We start from the raw sequence: 23,315 nt of genomic DNA on the forward strand, positions 1-23,315 counted from the left end.
CTAATGCATATGCTTGAGGTGATTTCTTTTTCTTCTCAGTCTGATAAGATTTCTTTTGATGGGAAATGGGTCATCCAATTCATTTGCCAGAAGCAGAATTGGCAGTTTTGCATTTCATCACAAACCCTTTCCATGGTGTGTCACAAAAGGGATAAGCACTGTCGCAAGTAGGGCAATAGAGTACTTTGGCCCTTATATAAAAAGTAAAAGGAATGGTAACTGCAAGCCAAGAAGCATCACATACAGGCACTGTTGGCAGACAGGGACATTTCCCTCCTGCAACAAGATTTGACTTTAAATTTGTTCAAGCATTGAATAAGAATTTTTCCCAGGAGGAAAACCTGTATCACTCGGGTAGGTAGGATGGATTGAGTCTCGTCTTTGCTAGGATACTTTTTGCTCTGCAGAGGTTTAAGGAAAGCAAGCAAGCAAAGTCAGGCTCTTGATTTCCTACTTCAATCACTTTCATTGTGTGTATACAGTGTACAACCCAATTACACAAAGTCTTCAAAGTTACCTAGAATAGCAGACATAATTCAGATAATTTGCTAATGACTGAGAGTGATTACATATATTCTACCATCAACTTCCTGTGTTTGTGTTTTTGTAATTCCCTACTTGTTTTGCTTCACTGATGCAGTGAATGGTTGGGCTGTCCAGTCTTTACCCGATTATTCCCTTTATATACATATAAAGTATGTAAGAGGAATATATCACTCAGGCACTTCTTAATTATTAGTGTTGTGTATGGGAAAACCTATTTGGTTTTGTTTCATTGATTAAATTCAGGATGGCTTGGACACCCTAGGACACCCCCCCTTGCTTTTTAACTTTTGAAAACTCTCTGTAACAAAATACAAACAGTCTCAGATTTAGAAACTAGCTGCATTTTTGTGTGCATGCATAGATAGTAACAGTAATAATGCTAACCGTCTAATAAGTAATTTTATTTACAAATAAAGCTTTTGGCTGATAGTTCTGAAAAAGAGCAGTAGCATACATGGGGGTTAGATTGGACCCTGCCAAGGGTGCAGGCCCAGGGGGTGGTGGCACAATAATCACGTTGCTCCACTATGCTTCAGAGTGGCTAGGAGCATGTCTACTCCTCTGCTGCTCTGGGTGGCCAGGCAAGGTGTGCAGGCTCCTCTGGTTGCCTCATCTGAAGAATCTGGTCACTGGCATAGACCACCACAGCAACCCTGTGTGGCCCCCTGCCCAGTCGCCCAGCAATGCTATTGGAAGTATTAACACTCTGAAGCAGAGTGGCTACAGAGGCGCCAATGCAGCTCCTTGCCAAGGGCACAAGGGAGCCTAGGTCCACTGCTCTTAAAATGGTTGCTTTAAGCTTTTTCCTTGGAACCAATGAAAGGCATAATGACAGCTCCTAATGCCTGACATGGTTATCCAGCTGTTTCCTTTCCACATAGCTCCAGCATGAGCTAATACAAGCCCTTATTTTTGCATGAAGAGCAAATAAAATATAGTTCATAATATGCAAATCTTCTCCCAAATCTCCAAAACAGAAGCCAAAGCATTTTTCTGACTTCTGTCACATCATGACTGAAAGCTGATTCATAAACCTCTGATGGCCACTTTTAGCAAAGCAAGCAAAGCCCAATCTGTGTGCTGTGGGATCTGCACATTCATGCCTACACATTGGCAGGCATGTTTGGAGAATTCACGTGGGCATACTTTCATCGGCTAAGGGCCTTCCAGGAATTCCTGTGGCAGGGATATTTTTTAAATACCTTTCTCCAGGTAGGAGAAAGACTCCTGCCTGAAATCCTGAATAACTACTGCAATACTGCACTAGTCTGATTTAGTAAAGGTCAGCTGCCTATATCCTGTATAAATGCTTGAAACAAGCCAATAAATAAATATGAATTTAGCTAGTTCAAAATGACAAAACAATATGTAAAAATAAGACAAGCCTGCTCTTAGCCAAATATCGTTCAGAAAAAAAGACAGTTCACCACACTAGACCTGTTTCATTAGAAACCAATTAATAATTTGAGTGTCCTTCAGTGCAAATGCTTTGCAACAAGAATTTAAATTTCAGGACTACTTGTTCCAGCTTTTTAGTACCTTTACCTGTAAAAAATATTCTCATTAAGGGACTTTGTTAAATATTAAATTTTAATTTAACCCCCGTATTTTAAGTCTCTTTTAATTACTTTAGATTTGCAGACTTCAGGAAAAGCATAATAGATCAAAAAAGAGAAGTCACGCTTTAATATGAAATATATTCAAGGAACTGAAATGAAAAAGTGAGATGATGATATATTTATCAAGGTGGCACATTCTTTCATCTTATAAATATTCCATGCTTCATGCTGGTAGACTTTAACTTTCCTTTGTACTGAAAAATGACATCTTCATCATATGTGCGATGTAAAAAAGGTAGTTTGCGCCCATCCCTGTATGCACCATGTGTTGATTTACATAACAATCAGAATCTATACAGTCGTACCTCATGTTGCGTTGGCTGTGGGTTGCGAATGGTGCGGGTTACAAACACGAAAATCACGTTCTGCACATGCACAGAAGCGTTCTGCACAGGTCATGCATGCGTGATATCGCTGCTTGGGTTGCGGACTTTTTGGGGTGCGAACGGCACCCTAGAATGGATTGTGTCCACAACCCGAGGTACCTCTGTACATGTAATTATAGCCTATATTAAAAGATATGTAATATGAGTTGCCAAAGTGGAGTGCAGTATCTGACTTTCAAGACGAAACAAAAAGAACACGTCCTATTGTGTCCTTATTCCTGTGGAAGTGCCTTCAACCCGGGGGGCACACTCCATTGTCTCTCAAGACAGATGGATACTAACAACATTGGGCCACTGCAACTGTAGAATGGATGGGGGAACTTCATACATTTCAAGATGGAACTCTTGCACCATAGTTTGGAATCCTGCATCCTACGAAATCAGGTGATAGCAGAAGCCCAGTGCTGTGCTACAGTCTTGTGCTGTGTTCATGATTTATACCTATTACCGTTAGGGCTACAGGTTAAGTAACTTCAAACTCTAGATCAGTGGTTCCCAAATAGCTAAGTACGGCAGACGCCATGTTTTTCAAAAGCCAATCCAACAGTTTTGAAAATGTTGGTATCTCTATGGCAGTTTTTGTTATGGGAATGCTGCTACGGACCCCCTGGGTGGGTTATGTAGACCTCTTGGGGTCCACGAATCCCCAATTGGGATCCACGGCTCTAGATCATATGGTTCAATGCGGCAGCAGTAAATGCTAAGTTGTGCAACTTCAGTTCAAAATGTGGAAAACAGGCACTAGGTGAGGGGCTTCTTATTCTGCTGAGTGAGACCCTGGACTCCTGCGCACACTTCTATCCCTGATTGCCACCTGCCTAAAGTCTACCCTCCCTAAGGTACTTGTGTGTTCTTTTGCTATCACACCTGAGCAGACACTTCCTAAAATCGAGCTGCTGGCTAAACGGCTCCTATGACAAAGGGAATTGCTGTTTTAGGGCATAATGGAAATAACTGCTTTGATTAAGAAAAAATATTCATTGTACTTTTTACTGCTAACTGCCTACAAAACGTGGAAGTGACTGACAGGACTGATTATCATCTCATAGTGATCTGTAATAATCAATGCCTGTGCATTTCTAGATCGCTTTGTCCTCATGAGATCTGTGTTAAACCTCAATGACATATTTTACCTGGCTTGTGTGTGCAGTTGGTTTTTTTTTTTTTTTAAGTCTGGCAAGTTCAAAAGTCCAGCAAGGTCACAGCATGCTAAGGATGTACAACAGGTAACTGCAGCTGCTCTTCCTATTACAGTATTTGGACTAATGATTTTAACTCCTCTATAAGTGGGTCAAAGATTTCCCCACACTAAGCAATCATACAAATTGTATTAACATTTAGCCATGACAACTGGAGGCCATATGCTCAAAGAGACTTAATGAAAGTCTAACCTACTTTTCAAAATATACTAGCACCGTGTGTTAATCTCCAGCCTTCCACACCACGTGAGGTCTTGAAGATCTGTAATAAGTCACAAGTCTTCAGTCTGCAGGGTCAAAATGTGTGAGGCAGAGAGAGAACAGGGTCAGCCAGGCCACAGTTGGGTTCCCTGTGAGGGAAAGCAGCTCAGCTTAATGAGGACTTCTATTTCTGGACACTCAACTAAATATTTTAAAATAGATCCCAGGGAGGCCAATCAGTGGGATTTTCTGGGTGAAATAATGCATTTGCTCCTGATGGAAACAAGTCTCCAAAGATCAAAATCTTGTGGGTCAGTTTCAAACTCCAAAAATTGATTTATGGCAAGGATTTTTTTTAAAAAAAATGCCCACAATACAATCATCTTGTACTCATATACGTAGCTGAAGGATTTTGGCCATGCTCCCTAGCTTTTAACCATATATATTAGAAAACACATCTTTAGGGCTCTACTTATGGCTCTTCTAATCAGAGAAAGTAAATAAGCAGCAGTTGTGAACATCATTTTTAATGTGACCCTAGAAACAAAACAAAGCTGGCACAGTAAAAGGAAGAGGCGCTTAGAAGAAAGGAATTTAACAAACGATTGGCAAATTTGATACAAGATCAAAGGGTTACTAAGCTTGATCTATTTACATGTCAGAGCTCTTGTGACATACTTATGAAATAGGAATGTGCTGTATCTTCCTTAAAACTTCAGCAAATTCACCCTCATTTTTTTTGATGTTTTGAACAAGCAGCAATCTCCTAAACAGTACCCAAAATTCACAGGCAATAACTGTTGACAAACTGGACATAAGGAAACCTTTTAGATATTCAGGTAATCTTTCAAAACTTTTCTCTAGCCTCTGCTTTCTTTCTCTCTCAAGAGCCTTCAAATTTGCACCACAACTTGATTTTACGGAAAATATAGTAACACATTACCTTCTGTATGTCTCTCTGTCTCTCTCTATATATTTTAAAAAGCATCCTAGATCTGTTTCACAATATTATCCCATACAAATTTGGCATATTAACTCTTCCAGTTCTTTCCTATGATGCTTTGTCACTCAAGAATCAGAACAATCCAACACCTTTTGGAGGAGGAGGAAGAGGCGCTCACCTCTGGCTATATCATGCATGTGGACCAAAGGTATTTAGTACTCTCTGAGAACATGTCCCTGGAAGGTACCCCACTACGGGGACTACAGATTAGGTGGACCCAATGCACTCTGACTTGTCAAATATGTCCCCGCTCCAGAGCCCCAGCATTCTCTCTCTGGAAAACCAAGCACAGATGCAGTAATGTCTTCAGCAGCTGTCCAGAAAAGAAGGAGTCATGGACAGTTGACAGTGCAAGGCCTCTATTCTTTTATTTTAGCCCTTCTCAAGAAGAAAAATACGAACCAACAAGTGAGGCTTCATGGCATACCAAAGCTAGCTGTATTCATGTTTAACAGTTACTGGTGCAACCTGTTATCTGTGTGACTTCTTAGCTGGACAGCTCCCTTGCAACTACAGTAGTCTTGCCACTTACATTTTGCTCCACTCTTTCCAGGCACAGGTCCATGCTTAAAAGTTCTGCTTCTGATAATCCCATCCCACCCCCATGCCCGCCCCAAGCTTTTCATATGAAAACCTGCTGTTTAGCGCTCAATCGGAGAAGAAATCAATTCGGGGTTTCTGTATTGCCATTTTCTCCGACTGAGGTTTAAAGACTAATGTATCCTTGGAACACGGATGAAATAATAATAATAATAATAATAATAATAATAATTTATTAAATTGTTATTATAAGAAGCCATACCTTTCCAATATTTTCCTCTCTTTCCTGGGCCACAACATTCAACAGGAAGGAGTGATGAAAAACCCCACCTGTGCCCCAATGCCCTTCAGCTTCCTGCCCAGAGTCTCATAGTCCCTTGCTATATGTCAAAGGCTGTGTCTGGCAGTATTGTTTGAACCCACATGAATCAGAAGGGATGGGTTGTGGTCAGTGGGCTTTATAGGACTTGGCAACTTCTCTATCATATTGTGAATCTTTGCACTTGGAAGTCAGCACACCTCCCAGGACATCCTGTTTCTTCAGTAGGAAATCACGTACCACCACCACCAGATGCCTCTTCCTCCTCTGCGCAGTGGTAGGAATCATATTTTACACTGTAGCTTCCATAGCCACCTTGGTGTATTCTGAGGTGTCCAAGGTGAGAAACTTTGCAGCTCCAGTGACACAGCACAGCTCCTGACAGTCCTGCTTCTGTGTGTGATGTTCCTCCAGGGTTTTGTCTCCTGCAATGGGTGATCTTCACCCCCCCCCCCCGGGGCATCTGCTACTGACCTAAATCAGTGTGTCTTTGAATGAGTTCAGTAACAACAGCTGCAGATGTTTCTTCTTCCGTGCCAGGAAAATCAAAAACTAAAATTAAATGCCTTGTTTTTGAAGGCATTAGGGCTCTCATGTTAAATTATAGTCCATTTAGCCATATTTTTGAATAAATCAAGTGGCACTGACAATGCAATTTCTTTATCTGCAGAACCAATCTTGCTCTGCCAAATGTTTTCCTAATTAGAGTGCCTGTGTTGAACAGATGATAAAAATGTCAAATGCTCTAAAATAAAGAAATAGAAGCATGAGCAATGTCTCATCAAAGTACTTCCCCTCTTCTACAAAAGTACATCTGCACTAGTGCTTTATATATATATGAAAAAACCCAATCTGCTGGTGCACAGAGCTTCAGCAGCACAATTCTGCTTTAACAAATGTTGATGATTGTTAGATTTGCTTCTCAGGATCAAAACTGCATGGGGAATAATTGACATTTCCTGTATTGCTTGCATTTCCTCTGCCTACTGAGAAGTTGCTCAGTGACTTTACATTTGGCTTGCAGGTTATGTTACTGAGCCTAATCCAGGAAGGACTGTATAAATACGGACTGCTTATTTTACCCATGGCAGGAGACAGTATGCTAAGCAGGAGCGAACCAGTTGTCAGGAAGGTCGCTGTGCCGCACCACACACAAGACTATTGCTTTAGATACGAGAAACTCAGGTTCAAATCCCCAATCTGCTCAGAATTGGCTGGGTGGTTTTGAGCAAGGCACATTTCCTCAGCCAAACTTGTCTGACAGTAGATTTCACCAAACTGCTCCCTTCCAGATGTTTTGGACTACAACTTTCATCAGCTGCCCAGGGATGATGGGAGTTGTAGTCCAAGGTGTTTGGAAATCACTAGATTGGCAAATGCAGCCTTAATGGATTGTTGTAAGGATAAAATATGCCACACATAATTTTGTGAAGACCTGCTGTAGGTCTGGAATGTGGCCAAGATATCCCTGCTGAATCACAAGAAGGGGCATATTTTTGCAAACATATTCTCTTCCACTCAAGGAATGACTACACCTCCCATTTTCAGACTCTTTTTTTCTACACACTGTAGTGAAACTGCTCAGAACAGAACTGTGTTGGTGGGGGTGGGGTGTGCGTGTGGACTGGAAATGTCTCTCTGATGCAAGGAAGCATCCCATGGGGATGTCTGCAGGTAGAAGGTGTTCCTCGCCAACTGGGGGGGGGGGCGGAATAGCTGAAAAAGATGCCAAGATCTGCAGAGGAAAGTTGATGGTGGGAAGAGTTTCATTGCCCCCCCCCAAACCTGGAAATAGCCAGTTTCTTATTTTTTTATTTGGACTTGTTATTGACATTTTATAGCTAAGCTGGGGGCATAGTTTCATGTTGAAGGTGCAGGATATACACTATATCAAAACAAAGAAATACACCTGAGCAGCAAAAACTGAACTTCACAAAACCAAAGAGTGGTGGCTAGAGTGGCCTCTAATGCTTTGCACACACACACACAAACACAATGAGAGCACAAATTTGCATAAAATGTGCATAAGCAAATTTATATGTGAAGATGCAAAGGTAGAAATAATTGTCATTATTTAAACAGAAGTACGATACAACTCTTCATAGTGGGGGAAGTCTGTGAGGAGGTGGCCTGTGTGTCTGCTGAGTAGGTGCTAATAGGGAAACTTGAGGCATTCAGTTTATTTGAATTCCAGTGTGAACCGCCCTGATCAGAACTTATTCTATGTTATACGGCATCTGTTTGTAGAATTCATTAACAGCCAGCAAAGTACATGCCCACCTACAATTCACACATCTTAATGTAGCTGAAAAGGAATAAAGTGAAAAGTCATTTTATATATTATGTAACTTACTTTTAGACCTGTGCTCCTTTACGCTCTCTCCCTTACAGTCACTTTTAACAGTTTGTCCTTGTTTTTTATCTTTTTAAGTTATGTATGGTATAATTACCTTTTAATTACTAGGTTTTATCTCTTACTTGTTTTAAGTCTTATGTGTTCAGTTTATCCATACGTTTTATCTTATGCTGGTCTGTGACTGAAATAAAGTTTAACAAAAATATTTTTTTTTGGGGGGGGGGGGAGAACAGAATTATCTTTTGAGTTTTTAACTTCTCCAAGGTTTTATAGCTCATGGCTCAAAAAAATGTACTAAAATACAGCTTTGAATGCATATTTCAGGATAAAATGCATTTAGAAAGGCACACACTGAGATAAAATGCATACTAAAATCTAATATATGCAATGTAATAGTTATTTAAAGACACAGTTAAATAAGAACTTTTGTGCATTTTTAAAAATCACACAGAAAAATACTTATGAATCAATACAGACCAGAAACAGACTGACCCATCCTTAGCTAATTATCAACGTGAAACTTCAACGCCCCTGGTCTCCTTTCATATGGTTGTTTAACTTTAAACTGGATTTGGAGCAGACAGCCCTTCAGATATAGGATTGTCCTCTTAACAGCACTAGTTCACATGCCTTGTTGCCTGTCAACTCACTAGGTAACCTGAGGTAAGCAGCTTATCCTAGTCTCTCTCCCATATGCAATATTATTGTGCAGTATATTAATTAATTAATAATTCCAAGGTAGACTCATCATCAGTTCACACAGTATGAAAACCCATTTCACAGTTACTAAAATATAAATATCCATAGCTAAAATACGCAATAATAAAATTGTTCCATTAAAATGTTTAAATACAGGCAACCAAGGTTAAAATACATGATAAAACAACCCCATAAAAAAAAAAAAAACAACCAGTAAGCGAAACAGTAGACTCCAGTCAAGAGCTTAAGGTAATTACTGTGCAAATATGAAAGTAATACTGATCTACTTTACCGGGCAGCTGAAAGTATTGCTGACATGATATATGCTACACAATCTGAACACTTGGCATGCTCCCCATATACAGTGGTATACCTCGGGTTAAGAACTTAATTCGTTCTGGAGGTCCGTTCTTAACCTGAGGTACCACTTTACCTAATAGGGCCTCCCACTGCTGCCGTTCAACCGCCGTGCGATTTCTGTTCTCATCCTGAAGCAAAGTTCTTAACCCGAGGTACTATTTCTGGGTTAGTGGAGTCTGTAACCTGAAGCATCTGTAACCCGAGGTACCACTGTATCACCATTTGGAAGAACAGCGGAATACAAAAGTGACTAACAAATTAGAGCCTGTGGCTGGGGAAAAAAAACAATAATCTTGGATGCTTATAGTCCAAACCAGAAAGCCCCCCCCCCCGCACTGTAGTTTGTATTTTTTGCACTTTCATGGACACTGCTTGGAAATGTTACTATTAGTGGTGGTACGTAAACACCTTAAATAAAAAGATTTGTATTCAGTGTAGCATAGGAGAGGGCATAGGGGCACCAATGGAGAGAGGAGATGGGGAAAGTTGCAATGAGGTAGCAGGAATCCTTGTGCTGGTTTCCAATAGCACAACAAATTAGTTAAACATGGTTCTGTGTAAGCACATCCGCACCTCACCAACTACTACTTCGCTACCTGTTTCCATGTGAAGTCATAGTCACCTGCGGTCTGTTATCCTCCCAAAGCTTATCCATTTCAAGTTCCTTTTGGGAAGAGTTACAAGCAACTCGCTGTACTCTCAGCAAGTGATTTTGAAGTCTGTGTGAGAAAAGTCTTACCAGACACTTTTATTATGGTTATATATTACATTGAACCGAGATGCAGCATAACAGTTCATATTATACCTCTGTTCAAGGATCTGCACTGGCTCCTGATTTTTTATAGGGACAAGCTGAAGATGTAGCTACTCGTATACAAAGTTCTTACCCACTTGGGACCAGTTAATTTGAAGGATCATCTTACATCATACTTGCCAAATTGACCGCTTCGGTCTGCAGAACTTGTACTTTTACAAGTGTCATAGAATCACAGAATTATGGAATAATAATAATAATAATAATAATAATAATAATAATAATAATTTATTTGTACCCCGCCCACCTGGCTGGGTTTCCCTGGGCGGCTTCCAACAAAGATTAAAAATACATTAAAATGTCACACATTAAAAACTTCCCTAAACAGGGCTGCCTTCAGATGTCTTCTAAATGTCAGGTAGTTGTTTATCTCTTTGACATCTGATGGGAGGGCGTTCCACAGGGTGGGCGCCACTACCAAGAAGGCCCTCTGCCTGGTTCCCTGCAGCTTTGCTTCTCGCAGTGAGGGAACCACCAGAAGGCCCTCGCTGCTGGACTTCAGTGTCTGGGCTGAATGATGAGGGTGGAGATGCTCCTTCAGGCATACTGGTCTGAGGCCGTTTAGGGCTTTAAAGGTCAGCACCAACACTTTGAATTGTGCTTGGAAACGTACTGGGAGCATAGATTCATAGAACTGTAGAGCTGGAAGGCACTCCAAGCGTCATCTAGTTTAACCCCCTGGAATGCAGGAATCTCAACTAAAGCATCCAAGGCAGATGGCCATCCAACCTCTGGTTACAAACCTCCAAGGAAGGAGAGTCTCCAACCTCCAAAAGAGAGACCATTCCACTGTCAAACAGCTCTTACTGTCAGAAAGTTATTCCTGATGTTTAGTCGGCATCTCATTTCTGGTAACTTGAAGCTCGCTGGGTGAAATGGCCCCAAACTCCAGAGGAGTTTATAAAGGTTACTACATATTCCTCATCCCATGGTGATCCATAGGAGTTTTCTATCGTAGGCCCACATGGAGATCATGGCATCAACAGAACGCTGCCCCCATTTGCCCCTCATTGACCCACACACCACCGGGCAATGGGGTTCCAGGGCCTAATTTGGCCCAGAACAAGGCTTAAACAGAAAATTCTGCAGCTTGAAATAGCTTCACTGTCTAATTCAAGTTATGCTCTTCAGATAAATTACATATCCATTTTGTTTGTTTGTTTTCTGCCTTTAAATCTCTGCCCCATAACAAAAGTTCTCTGAGACAAACAAAACCACAAACCACAAAAAACACATTAAACTGCAAGGCAGAACAATAAAAGTCCATAACAAATTAATTATAAAACTGAAACACAATTAAAAGACAAATTAAAACTCGATTAAGGGCCCAGCCTACCAAACATAAACCATTATTTACGAGTGAGTTTTGGGGACCGTGGCTTCTATGTCTTTACTATGATGGTTGTTTTGTGCCTAGAGATGGGGGTGGGGGAGATTAGATTCATTTCAGACTTTCCTAAACAGAGACATCCATTGGAATTTACACTTTTTCAGCTTTTTGCAATATAATTTGCCAGTGCAATGTGGAAATAAATAAATAAATATTTCTTATGCCCCACCTATTTGACTAGGTTGCCCCGGCCACTCTGGGTGGCTTCCAAGAAAAAATGGGAACAAACACTAAAGTTTCCCAAAACACAGCTGCCTTCAGATGTCTACGAAAATTGCATAGTTGTTTTAACTCTTTCACATATGCTGGGTGGGGATTCCACAGGGCAGGTGTGACTACCAAAAAGGCCTTCTGTCTGTATATTATTTTCACTTATATATGCATTTTTATGCACATTTAACTCTAGTAAACGCACTTGGGGCTGCAGTGCACTTTATGCGGGGCTACCACTGAAGTAGACTTGGAAACTACAATTGATCCAGAATGCAACTGGTAGAGTGCAGACTGGAAGCAGCCACCAGGACCACATAACACCAGTCCCAAAAGATCTACATTGGCTCCTAGTACATTTCTGAGCACAATTCAAAGTGTTAGTGTTAACCTATAAAGCCCTTCTAGGCTTCAGCCCTGTAAACCTGAGAGTGGTTCTACCCTCATTGTTCAGCCCAGACACTGTCTGGAAAATTAGAGGTAGAATCAGGCTGGTGGTTAGATTGAGGCCCACCCAACTAGAGTGTATGTGTGTGATGTTTGACTGGATCACTGAAGGGCCCCCAATTCATTTCCAGTGCAAACAACGTTCTTCCTGCCCATCCCTAGTTTTAAATGATTTATTGGCTGTGTGCTTTTTTTTGTAATGGATTATACTACTGATTATATTTAACTGCTACCCATCTGGACATTTTATGATGCAGAGACAACATGGGAATGTTTTTTAACAATTAAATGAAAGACCACTCATTGAGCCAAATCTGGTTCCAAGGTTTGTTGCTGCCAATTCAGTTGCAAAAGAATGGGGCTGAATAATCTTTATTTGCATCAGCAACTAGCCATAGCAATAAAATAAAATAAAATGGACTGAAGATAGAGATAAAAACTTAACTATACAAAATACATTTTGGAGGTTTGCATCACTAATCAAATAATAGATCATATTCTAATTGCCCCCGCTTTTTGCTGACACCTGATCAAAAGAATAGGGCTCTTTAGTAGGGCATCTAGAATGATGATGCAGTTTTATTAACTGATATTTAACTGAATGTTTTATTGGTGGCCTCTGTTTTTTACTGATTTACTCACTGTATTTTTGGTTTTAAATGTATCTTGCTGCATTTTGTGTAATCTGCTTAGAGATTTTGCATATTAAATAATATATAAATATTACTGGTTGGAGCGAAGATGATGGAAAGGTTGCAGTTCAGGGCTGGGCTTCCTACTTCACAAGCTAACCCTCCAACTAAACTAGTTGTGGTCATAAAAGATTACAGGTCAGAAAATGCTGCATGGGATTTTAGAAACATGAACATGACTGAAATAAAAGGGCCAGGAAAGGGTGAAGGACAAGGTCACGACTAGGCCAGAGAATAAAAGGAGAGGTTTTTAAGCGAAAGGAAGCTGTAAATGAGGCAAGCAGCAGAAGGCTCCGAAACTGTACAGGTTACTCACTGACTCTTGCTGAAGAATGAAAGGATGCCAACAATCATCCTGACAGCTGACACTGGCAAGTTGGCGGGTGCTACTGAAATGTGCTCATTATGCTTTTATATTAGATCATAATCACTTTCATTGGCAAAATAAGCTCCTGTCATCGGCTCATTGTAGTGGGCTGCTACCTTGCATGTTATATGTAAACTGTGAGGTTTCTGAGAGGCCTATCTTTGTTTATTTAAAGTTGAATGGGTTTTGCAGCAGCAAGCTCAACAGGACTCCCTCCTTCCTGCCCCTTCACCCATCCCAACAGAAGATAATCCACCGGACTGCAGTAGCCATTCAGTCACACATGCATAGAAAAAGAACTTAGAACGGGTACAATAAGGAGAGGTGAAGGTAAAGAAACTTGAATATCCATTTATGTAAGCACATGTTTATACATAGGCTTGAGTCAAGTTCTTTACAAAGGTGATTCCCTATTTGTGCTATCCAAGAATTAGGGAACATAAGTCACATATCATATAGTATAATTTTATAAGAGGTAGTCAATGTGGTCTCCTCCAAATGCTGATGCCCTCCAACCCACATCAGCCACAGTCAGCAAGGTAATGGTCATGTGTGATAAGAGTAACAGTCCAAAATAATCTGGAGGGCACCATTCTGGCTACCCCTGTCATGCTGCATATTACACATATGCCTTCTAATAAGAAACACATTCATTATGCACTGATTCTGCTACCGTGGGGGCATAATGCAGTGGGAATGTCACTGTGGGTTTCCTCTAGCCTGTTGAACTTTCATTACTACAGATGATTCATGAAAGGGAAGGCAAGAGGTTTGACTTATGAATCCCAGACTGACTTTGCAAGTCTCTCCCCCCCCCCCCCATTAGCTGGGAGACTTTACCTGAAAAGTACTGAAATATTATGAACAGCATGGGACTGTCTTTGCCAAGTTTAACCAAACCTCAAAGCTTTCATTTCCCTTGGCCTCTATTTCTCTCCTACTCTGACTGGGTTGCAATGCTTCATTTGCCTCACAAACCAACTGCATTAGTTTTGTTATTCCATAAAAGCTTCTTTCCATTCACTGGACATAGATAGGAAGTAGCTTTAAAATAATTCCAGTAATGTGATGCCGCCTGCAGCCTCCTGATAACTGCTATATGCAGTCCACAAAAACATCTGACATCTTTGAAATGCTAATACTCTACCTGTACTTTGTTTAACCCATTCTTATTTCTGAGCTGTTATCTCTGCTATCAAACCATTCATTTGGGTCTATTGGTCTGGCATCAAATGTTTCTAAACGCCTCTTCGCATGCTATGACACATACATAGAGTGCCGTAGAAATAGCCTTCACGTGATTGTTTCTCTATGCTGTGGGTATACATTGTAGCAAACCTTGTCACATCTGTTTCCTGCATGATATTCAGATTCTGAATATAAGCAATGGTTATTTCTGGTAGTCATGATCACAGAAATCCAACATGCAACGTGTGTGATTTGCATGGCCAGCCATGCAATATATTATATCCCTAGGGCAGAGGAGCTATCACACAAAGATTATTTCACTCTTTTTCCAGACGGCTATATTGAGTAATTGTAGATAAGTCATAATACCAAGTGAATGAGGTAATTAGTATCACATCTCCATCCACCATAATAGATTCTTACATATGTGTAAGAAGATGAGTCTAGTGTTGAAAGACTAAGACCCAGACATTAGTAGTTAACAAAATAATGGCCTGAGCACTGCAAAAATGCATGTGACACATTTAAAGATTCAGAAATGAACTGGGCACTTCAGAAATTATTGCTTTTTTTGTTTAGTTTGCACTTACCAACCTCCACAACACTAGAACAGTTGGGATCTGTGAAGCCATCAGGACACTCGCAAGAGTAGAAGTTGTCATCCAACCCAGACAAGCAGATGCCTCCATTTTCACAGGGGTTGGAGTCACATATATCCCCTGTGAATCAAAGAAAGGATTTCTCACAATCTTTTGAATATATAGTTTTCAAAATCATGATGAATGCTGCTGAAAATATAGTTTATTGATAGTTAAGAACAGATACAGTATTTCCTAGCAACAAATTATCTAACGAACTTGACTGGTTTCTGTTAAGACTTTTAGGGGAACAACCTTCATTAAAAAGTGATGCTCCCTTCAATTATGATGGCATAAAGAGTTGTATTCTTGTGGAAACAATTTTAAAGGAGTAGAAGCAAATGGATGTGTTTTCATCTCTGCAACATTAACCAATAACCAGTTATTGGAAACTAGTGCTAAAACTTAGAATCCTCTCAAGCGTTGTCCATTCTGGTGATCTTAGATTACGCAGGACATTAGTTCTTATCAGCTCTAGCCAGTGTGGCCAATAATCAGGAGTAACTGGAGTTGTAGAGAAAAACACATGGAGGCACTTGGTTTAGGATAAGAACAGGTAGAAGATTGTTCTTCAATAACAAGACAACATGATCCAAGGTATAAATCCCCAAAGCGATAGAAATATGGATTCCCAAAGCAAATATGGATTCCCAAAGCAACAAAGCATCATAATAGCATTTTATGCAAACCTAAAGCAAAAAAAAAAAAAAAAAAAAAAAAAAAAGAGGGGGGAAAGGAGATCTCCAGATGCACTGTTCTAAATACGTGTTTGTGGATGGGGTTGAGGGAAGGAAATCCTAATATAATTGCTGTGAGCTTCCTTCCAAATGTGTTTGGGATACTTGTTAGCAAAGAATAGCAAGCTCCTTTGGATTTTTATACAAGTTAACAACCACCCCCTCCCAAGACCTTCCCCAATATTTATACACCATTAGGATGGATTCCCACTTTCTTTGTGTACGTAAATAGTGTGGTCGCGAATAAAATTCACATGCACCTTGTCAGATATACAGGAATTGTGTGTGTGTGTGTGTGTGTGTGTGTGTGAACATTTCAACGGCACTTCCCTTAAACACGCACACAAATAATGCAATGCCCAGTCTTTTTTAATTCTACAATTTCATGCTCTTCAGAGTTGTATAATTGTACCTTAGAATTATAGAGTTGGATCTAGACTGAGAGGCACCTCCTGACAGAGGAAGCTCCTTTGACTCCAACTCTTTTGGGCAGAGTTGCCCCTTTATGCTTTAGCTACAATGTTCATTCATTCATTCATTGAATTTGTGTACTGCCCTAAATCCATAGATTTCAGGGTTGTTGACAACATAAAAATACAATATAAAAACACAAAACACACAAGAAAAACAAGGAAAAAACCCATAAACCAATAATCCCCCTACCTCACTCCTCCCAATAGTTCCTTTATCTAATTTGCATATTTGAATTCATTTTCTGATTGTTGCTAAAAGAGCAAAACAGGAGCAAATATATAAAAATACAAGTATAAAAACACATACAAGTATAATGCTCCCTGGTTTTTAAGTTCTGCATGTTATCATGTATTGGTATTATATTCCACCCTCCTCCTGCAGAAGCCTGGGGATCTAACAAAAATCACACAACTAGTGTAAAATAATAAAGCCAATATGCTATAACATACAATAAATAATGAAAATATAGTACAGAAGCAGCAATAAATGGCTCAAAAAACTCCGCTTTGACCATATTTCAACGTCTAGTTTTTACCTTAAAGAAAACCAAGAAAGGAAAACACAACCAGATCTCTAGTGGGAAGGAATTCCATAATTGATTTGCTACCACTGAGATTATTATATAGACAAATATCTAGAAAATTCTGGTTTTAATATGTCAATTGTTGGCCTACTGACCATTACAATTAATTAATTAATTAATTAATTAATTATTAATTTTATACACCACCCTCCATCTGAACATCACAGGGAAGTTTACAACATAAACTTTACAATTTATGACAAACATATTTGTTGGGAGGTTGCCAAACTGGTCTGAACTATCCAGCTCAATGGAATCACACACACACCTTTCACTGAAAGGACTACAAGTTAAATCTGGCTTCTGATTTTAAATTTCTCAGGTGAAAAGGCTAGAAAGACAGCTGATGAAATCTTAGAGCAGCCCTTCCTGATGCTTCCTAGTTATGTTCTGGTTTACAACCCCCATCAGCTTCAGCCAGCACAGCAGATTAACACCCTTGCAGAACCAGTGGCCTGGCATGCCACCTCTGCAATGCTGAAAATTCTCCAGTTTGTGTCATGTGGAAGTGGTGGAATGGGGAAGGGAAATATGTTTACTCAATGATCAGTACCTCAAAAATTGGAACACTTAGATGACTCCCTTCTCTGTGGAAGTTCTGCCCAAACTGAACACTTGCTATATGGCATAGAAAATGCAGGGGCACTTTCCTGTTAATTTTTTTTACAACTATCAAGATTTCTTCTTCTGAAAGCTCCCCCCCCCCATTCAAGCCCAAGGTTTTAGTGTGTGAAAAAGGAGCGCCTGATGACCGATGTTTAAATAAGTATATTTTTGGGGGGGGGGAGACACACACATTGATGCACCTGTCATACTCACTGGCGGGATTTTTAAATAAATTAATTTTGCTTTGCAAAGAAAACTTTGTGTCCTGAATATGACATACAATTTTGGCAGGATCTCAGTAAAAGCATTTCAGATTGGACAGCTGTCATGCAGAGCTTCATATTACCAGGAAAGCATCTATCTGAATAGCATCACTTTGACTTCACGGGAGTTTGATTAAGCACTTTGATGTCAGATGTCACTCTGATTTTAAATTGCATGTCGAGTTGCAAATTTCAAATGTGCTTCTCTATCCTACTTTCATAGTCTTGTTTTATAATATCAAAAATGTTTGAGACTAGCTCATGCATTTTACCAGCTGAATTCCCTTTCTTCGTGCATGCATATGTCTAATTTGCTATTTTAAAAATTCACTTCCTCTTATTAGGAATAGAGTTTCTTACCTGCTTAAGTGCTGAGAGGTCCAAAATTATGTAATTTCCTCTGGATGACAAAGCACCAGAGGCTTATGATGTAATGTGCTTTATTTACAAAGATATACAAGCAAAGCACAGTAAAAGCAAAATTACTCCCACAGGAAGCAGCAAAATGGTTGATTCCCAAAGCACTAGTGTGGATTCCTACATCCTCCAAGGCAGGCTGCTTCCTATCTGGCTGTACTTATAGTTATCAGCCTCTCTCTTTCTCTGTCCAGATTCAAATCCCTAATTGGTTTATTTTCTCCAAAGATAAAAACTGCAGCTCATTGTCCTAAAATTTCACCCCTGAAGATCTCTAACCAATTCACTCCCATTGTAGAAATATCAGATAAACTAGTGCTCTGCAACAAAAAACAACCCGTCATTTCACCTCAATTAATGAGGAACTGCATCCAAAAATTACCAAAGTGAGGAGAACATGTCAGTAAATTTTGTGTGTGTGAGTGGGTACAGGTTTTTGTTGCATTTACTGCCTTTTGAAGGTGGTCAAGGAGTGTTACTGATAATCTTTTCTGTCATTCTGAGAATCACCTCTACAGGGATCTGCACTCTGCAGCCTTCTTGGTTGTTTCCTGAAAATCTTGTGATGTTCATGCTTCAAGTAAAGTGCAGGGGAATGTGCCCCCCCCCCCCATGGAGCTTCTTCAGACCAGGTAGTGCAGGCAGCCTGGGAGGCTGCAGAGCACTGGGGAAGTGTTTAATGAAAAGAAAAACACCCACACCATGCACAACCACATTGTAACAATAAGGAAAGCACAACCCACTGCCCACCAAATCCTAAGTACCTTGAGAAGGAGGCAGGAAAATGGAAGCCTCTTTCACACTGAAAGAAAACTTAAGAAACTGGAGGGCAGGTTTCAGCATAGCACTAAAACAAACAAATCTAACTATTAGCAAGCAGTCAGCTTAACAAAGGACAAGTACTCAGCAAACAGCAGTGACATCACAGTCAAGAGGCTGGCTCTGTTGCATTACCCCCTGTTTAGGGAAGTTGTTAATGTTTGGTGTTTTATTGTGCTTTTAATTCTGTTGGGAGCCACCCAGAGTGGCTGGTGAGGCCCAGCCAGATGGGTGGGGTATAAATATCATCATCATCACCACCACCACCACCATTATTTATACAATTACTGACTGACACTTGCATGCATGAAAGGGTTATCTTGACCCCTGAGCTCAGGTTACCAGAGTGGGTGTGGCCTAGCATGCTCTCAGCAGCCTCTGCTCCCCACCCTTTCAGTCTCCGTTTTGCTCTTCATGCTTCTTGGAGCAAGTGAAGAAGGAGCCATGTGCCTTGGCTACCAACTCAGCAAATGCTGCAGGTGAACTGAATCTCTCTAAAAGATTTCATAACCTACTTCTTTGCTAACCCAAAGATTTCATGATCCTTTCGTAAATGAGTGGTGGATTCCATTTCCCCCCCTAAAATCAACAATAATAAGCAGATTAAGATGAAATCCTAACCCCGTTTACCTGGAGTAAGCATCGTTGAAGTCAATGTGATTTACTTCTGAGTAGACATGGTTAGGATTGTAGTTTTAGTGCATATGGGCTGCCTTTGGTAACAAGCAGCAAAGCAAAAGGCACACACACACACACACAAATGACTTTCTAACACCTTAACAGCCCCTCTATTATCCAGAAACAAATACCTTGTGATATTCACTTCCCTGTGTGTTCTTTTTCAAAGTAAATCAAACAGCTAACAACCAATCAGTTAGCCATCTCCCTGGAGGGTTCCAAACCTCTAGCGAGCTTCTTGATAACAGTGTTATAAAATATCAAAGTGAAATGTCAAAAAAAAATGACATTAATTACTTATAATCTGTGGACTTAAAAAAGAAAAACCTCCTGTGAACAAATGTGGATTGCATTTGCTTCAAGGAATTCCGTTCCTGAACACTGAGCAATTACACAAAATTTCCATATCTGAGCTTACAGCAGAATTCTCCGACATCTCTACTCTTGCACCAGGGATCCCAGAGTCAGGAGGTTTGCAGCCTATGCTCTCAGAGTACATACCCTCATTACATCCAGCATTGAACCCCTCCACAACAGGGACCTGCATCTCCTGCACCTGGAGGGAATTGTCAGAAAGGAGGAGATATGCCAGGTTCCAAGCCTGAGGTCTGCCCATAGAAAGCCTTCTACTTCTCAAGGAAGGTTCAGAGTCTGGGAGTACCTAGGAGGTGTAAAAGTAGAGCCAAGTTGCTCACCATTGTGCCCTTGGAGCTTTTTGACAGCATTGGAAAAATATAGTCATGCTATACCTGCTGTAGTTCTGTCATTCATTCATATATCACATATATAATCAGAGCATTTGTTTATTTCTACTCTATTAAAAGTGCAGGAGCCCAGTTCCCCCTTTCCCCTGGCCAACCTAGTATAGTATGCTTATTTAAAGCATTACAAAGTGGTAATGCTAACATGTACAAAACAGGACTGTCACAGGATCAGGTACACATTTGTTTCCTTGATGACTGCATGTGAGCTCCAATCAAATTACTTCTCAGTAAAGAGCTAGGCTCTCCTCCTACCATACGCTGCATGCATCTTGGTGTACTGTACCCACAAACCTCTTTAACAACACAATCTCCAACATGTGTGCTCAAAAGTAAAGTCCTGCCTGTGGTGCTTACTCTCAGGTAAGTGGGTATATAGGACTGCAGGCTATACTTGCCCACAGTTATGCAGAGGGCCCAAGTTCCACCTCTGCCCAGGTTCAAACTCCAGATCAAAAGCTTTCTCCGAGTCTCAGAAACTTTGCCTGCAATCAGGAGGTAAATTACGCAGGAGCATCGATGTTGTTCAATTCAGGATGACTGCCAGTTCTGCAAAGTGTCCTTTATTTGCCTTGCCTTGCCTTGCTGTTCCTGGATTAGTTCCTAGCCCAACCTTAATCATGCCCTGGACCAAACTGCAGTTCCAAAGCCTTGCTGCCAGACCACCAGTGCTAACCCATTCAAGCCTGCTGCCAGTAGATCTCATTCCTCTTTCTCTTGTTTCCCAATAATTTATACATCTGTATGATTACAAACAGATGCAGCCAGTTTTCCCACTCTACATAACTTATTGGCTCCTGGATTGTAGGGGTCTGATTTCCCCACTCTATGGTTTGGATAGGGAACAACTGGAGGGCTTTTAAAAAAGTCTATAAGGGCCTTCCTTCATTCCCCATAGTTTCACACTACACTTGGTCCTGTCTTTTCGGTTGTGGGCTACATTTCTTCTTGCTTCACCTCTTGCAGGTCCTTTGTGGCTTTTCTAATACATGGTGCCGTTTCCTCCACCTTTTCATTTCATCACTGCTGACAGGCTTTTGGATAGACAAGTCCTCTTGAGTCTCAGTCCCTGGCTGCAATACTCCCACAGTTCAAACTTGCCGGCCACTCACTGACTACATGGGTGGTGCCATGAAACGGGTCTCTACAGTTGGGCCTCAGAGTGAAATTCAACACCTTTTAGCTGCTGCTCAAACATGACACTAATCTCATGACATTCCATTTCCATTCTCTCCTTCAAGGTTGTTGTAATTTCTTCTGCCAGTCATTGTTGCAATGCTCTGATTTATTTTTTCCGGAATGCTGTTCATACACCACCTCCCATTTTCCTCCAAGGAAAAAATATATCACACTGTCCTCCTAAAACCACTGTTAAGCATTGTGATCTATAGTAGATGGCAAGAAGACCACTGGTAAGACTACAGGGTTTAGTTTCCTGTACATAAGAAGGCATAGGAGACTTAGGTCATTTTGTACACGTCTGTTTGATTTACAAATATACAAGCAAAGCTAATAGAAGCCTGCATTAAGCAGCATAACCTCTAACACTGCTTCAGGTTTCCCAAATCATCAGCATAAACCTTTGCAGTTCCCCATCTCAGCCCAACTGGACTCACAGTGATTTCTAACTCTATTTGTCTCCAAACTACAACAGCATTTCCCCCCCCCCTCTCCGCCTTTGCAAAGCACTGGTCTCAAACCTGATTCCTGCAGGTAAATTGCCCATTTAGTAAAACAACTCCCCTCATTAGCTTCCATTGAGGAAACATCAACTGATCATCCCTATTAGCAAGCAATCAGCTTAACAATGAATAGCCATCTAGCAACCACATCTCCATCAATATAAACACTAACTACTCATGCATATTATTTTACAAGAAAATAAATGTTTGTTATATATCACCCATTACACCCACCTATCCATATATAATTACACAACTGTGCACTAACAGGTAACCAGTATAATAAATACAATAATTTGCATGCTAACAGGACACTTGTAGCACATTTTAAAAGCACAGTTAATGCATATAGTCCAATGCATGTTTTGCACAATATACAAAGCACTGTAATCTGAATTAATTTCAGCAGAGCTTGAATCTAGATGGTGGCAGTTGATTACTGTTGCATCCAGTGTTCCTAATCAAGAGATTGCGGTGTGCACCATGCAATGTGGTGCTGCCATTTTGACAAGACTAACAACCAGCTGAGGAAGAGAAGAAAACAAATGGTGGTGCTGTCACACAGGAGATCACAATGCCCCCCACCAGAATAACTTATCATAGAGTTGGGTTCGTTGACCACAGGAAAGAGTAATCAGGAGAGAGGGGCAGAGCCAGTGGCGGAGGAAGCTGCTTGGTCACCCAGGGTGGCAAACCCGTGGGCCCAACGGCAGCATGCGATGCTGCATACGACCCATGCGCTGTGTGTCATACACAGTGACACATGTGTCATGCATCATACACAGCGGTACATGTGCTGTGCATCGTACGCAGTAACACATGCGCTACGTACCTGCTTGGCGGCCTGCGAGCAAGCAGCGGAGCGAGGCCACTCCACCCCGCAGCCCACCCAGGGCCCACCCGCCGGCGCCGCTATGGAGTGGCACAGCACACACGCTGTACACAGTAATGCATGAGCTGTGCGCACTACATGCATCGCTGCGTACGGCGTGCCGTGCATGGGTGCCACGCCGCTCCATAGCAGAAGTTGCACAGAGGATGTAGTCATTTCTGTCTTCCCTCTGCCATCCCATTTCTCTGTGGGTCTCTTGCAGCCATCCTCTTCTCATTCCCCACTCCTGCCCTGCATGTGCTGTCCTTCAAAACATAAGAAGGCTGCTTTCTTGCGGAGTTTGTGCTTTGAAGTTGAGAGCAAGTGGGTTGGAAATCAAAGTTCACAGCGGTAGGTGGTATTCTGGTTCTTTGCTGCATGCTAAGATGAAAAGGGACGCGGGTGGTGCTGTGGGTTAAACCCTAGAGCCTAGGGCTTGCCAATCAGAAG

At 41.0% G+C, this 23,315-nt stretch overlaps 1 protein-coding gene across 2 annotated transcripts in view; it reads right to left on the bottom strand.

Annotated features, from left to right (window-relative positions):
• The window catches only part of EDIL3 (EGF like repeats and discoidin domains 3), a 227,190-nt gene that overhangs the window by 125,308 nt on the left and 78,567 nt on the right, over positions 1-23,315 (bottom strand). For both annotated transcript variants that reach the window (XM_033164253.1, XM_033164254.1), the window contains exon 2: positions 14,927-15,055. In XM_033164253.1, coding sequence (XP_033020144.1) covers positions 14,927-15,055 — 129 coding nt within the window. The remainder of the gene's footprint in view (positions 1-14,926; positions 15,056-23,315) is intronic.

This window comes from Lacerta agilis, chromosome 11 (assembly GCF_009819535.1).
Source record: "Lacerta agilis isolate rLacAgi1 chromosome 11, rLacAgi1.pri, whole genome shotgun sequence".
NCBI lineage: Eukaryota > Metazoa > Chordata > Lepidosauria > Squamata > Lacertidae > Lacerta > Lacerta agilis.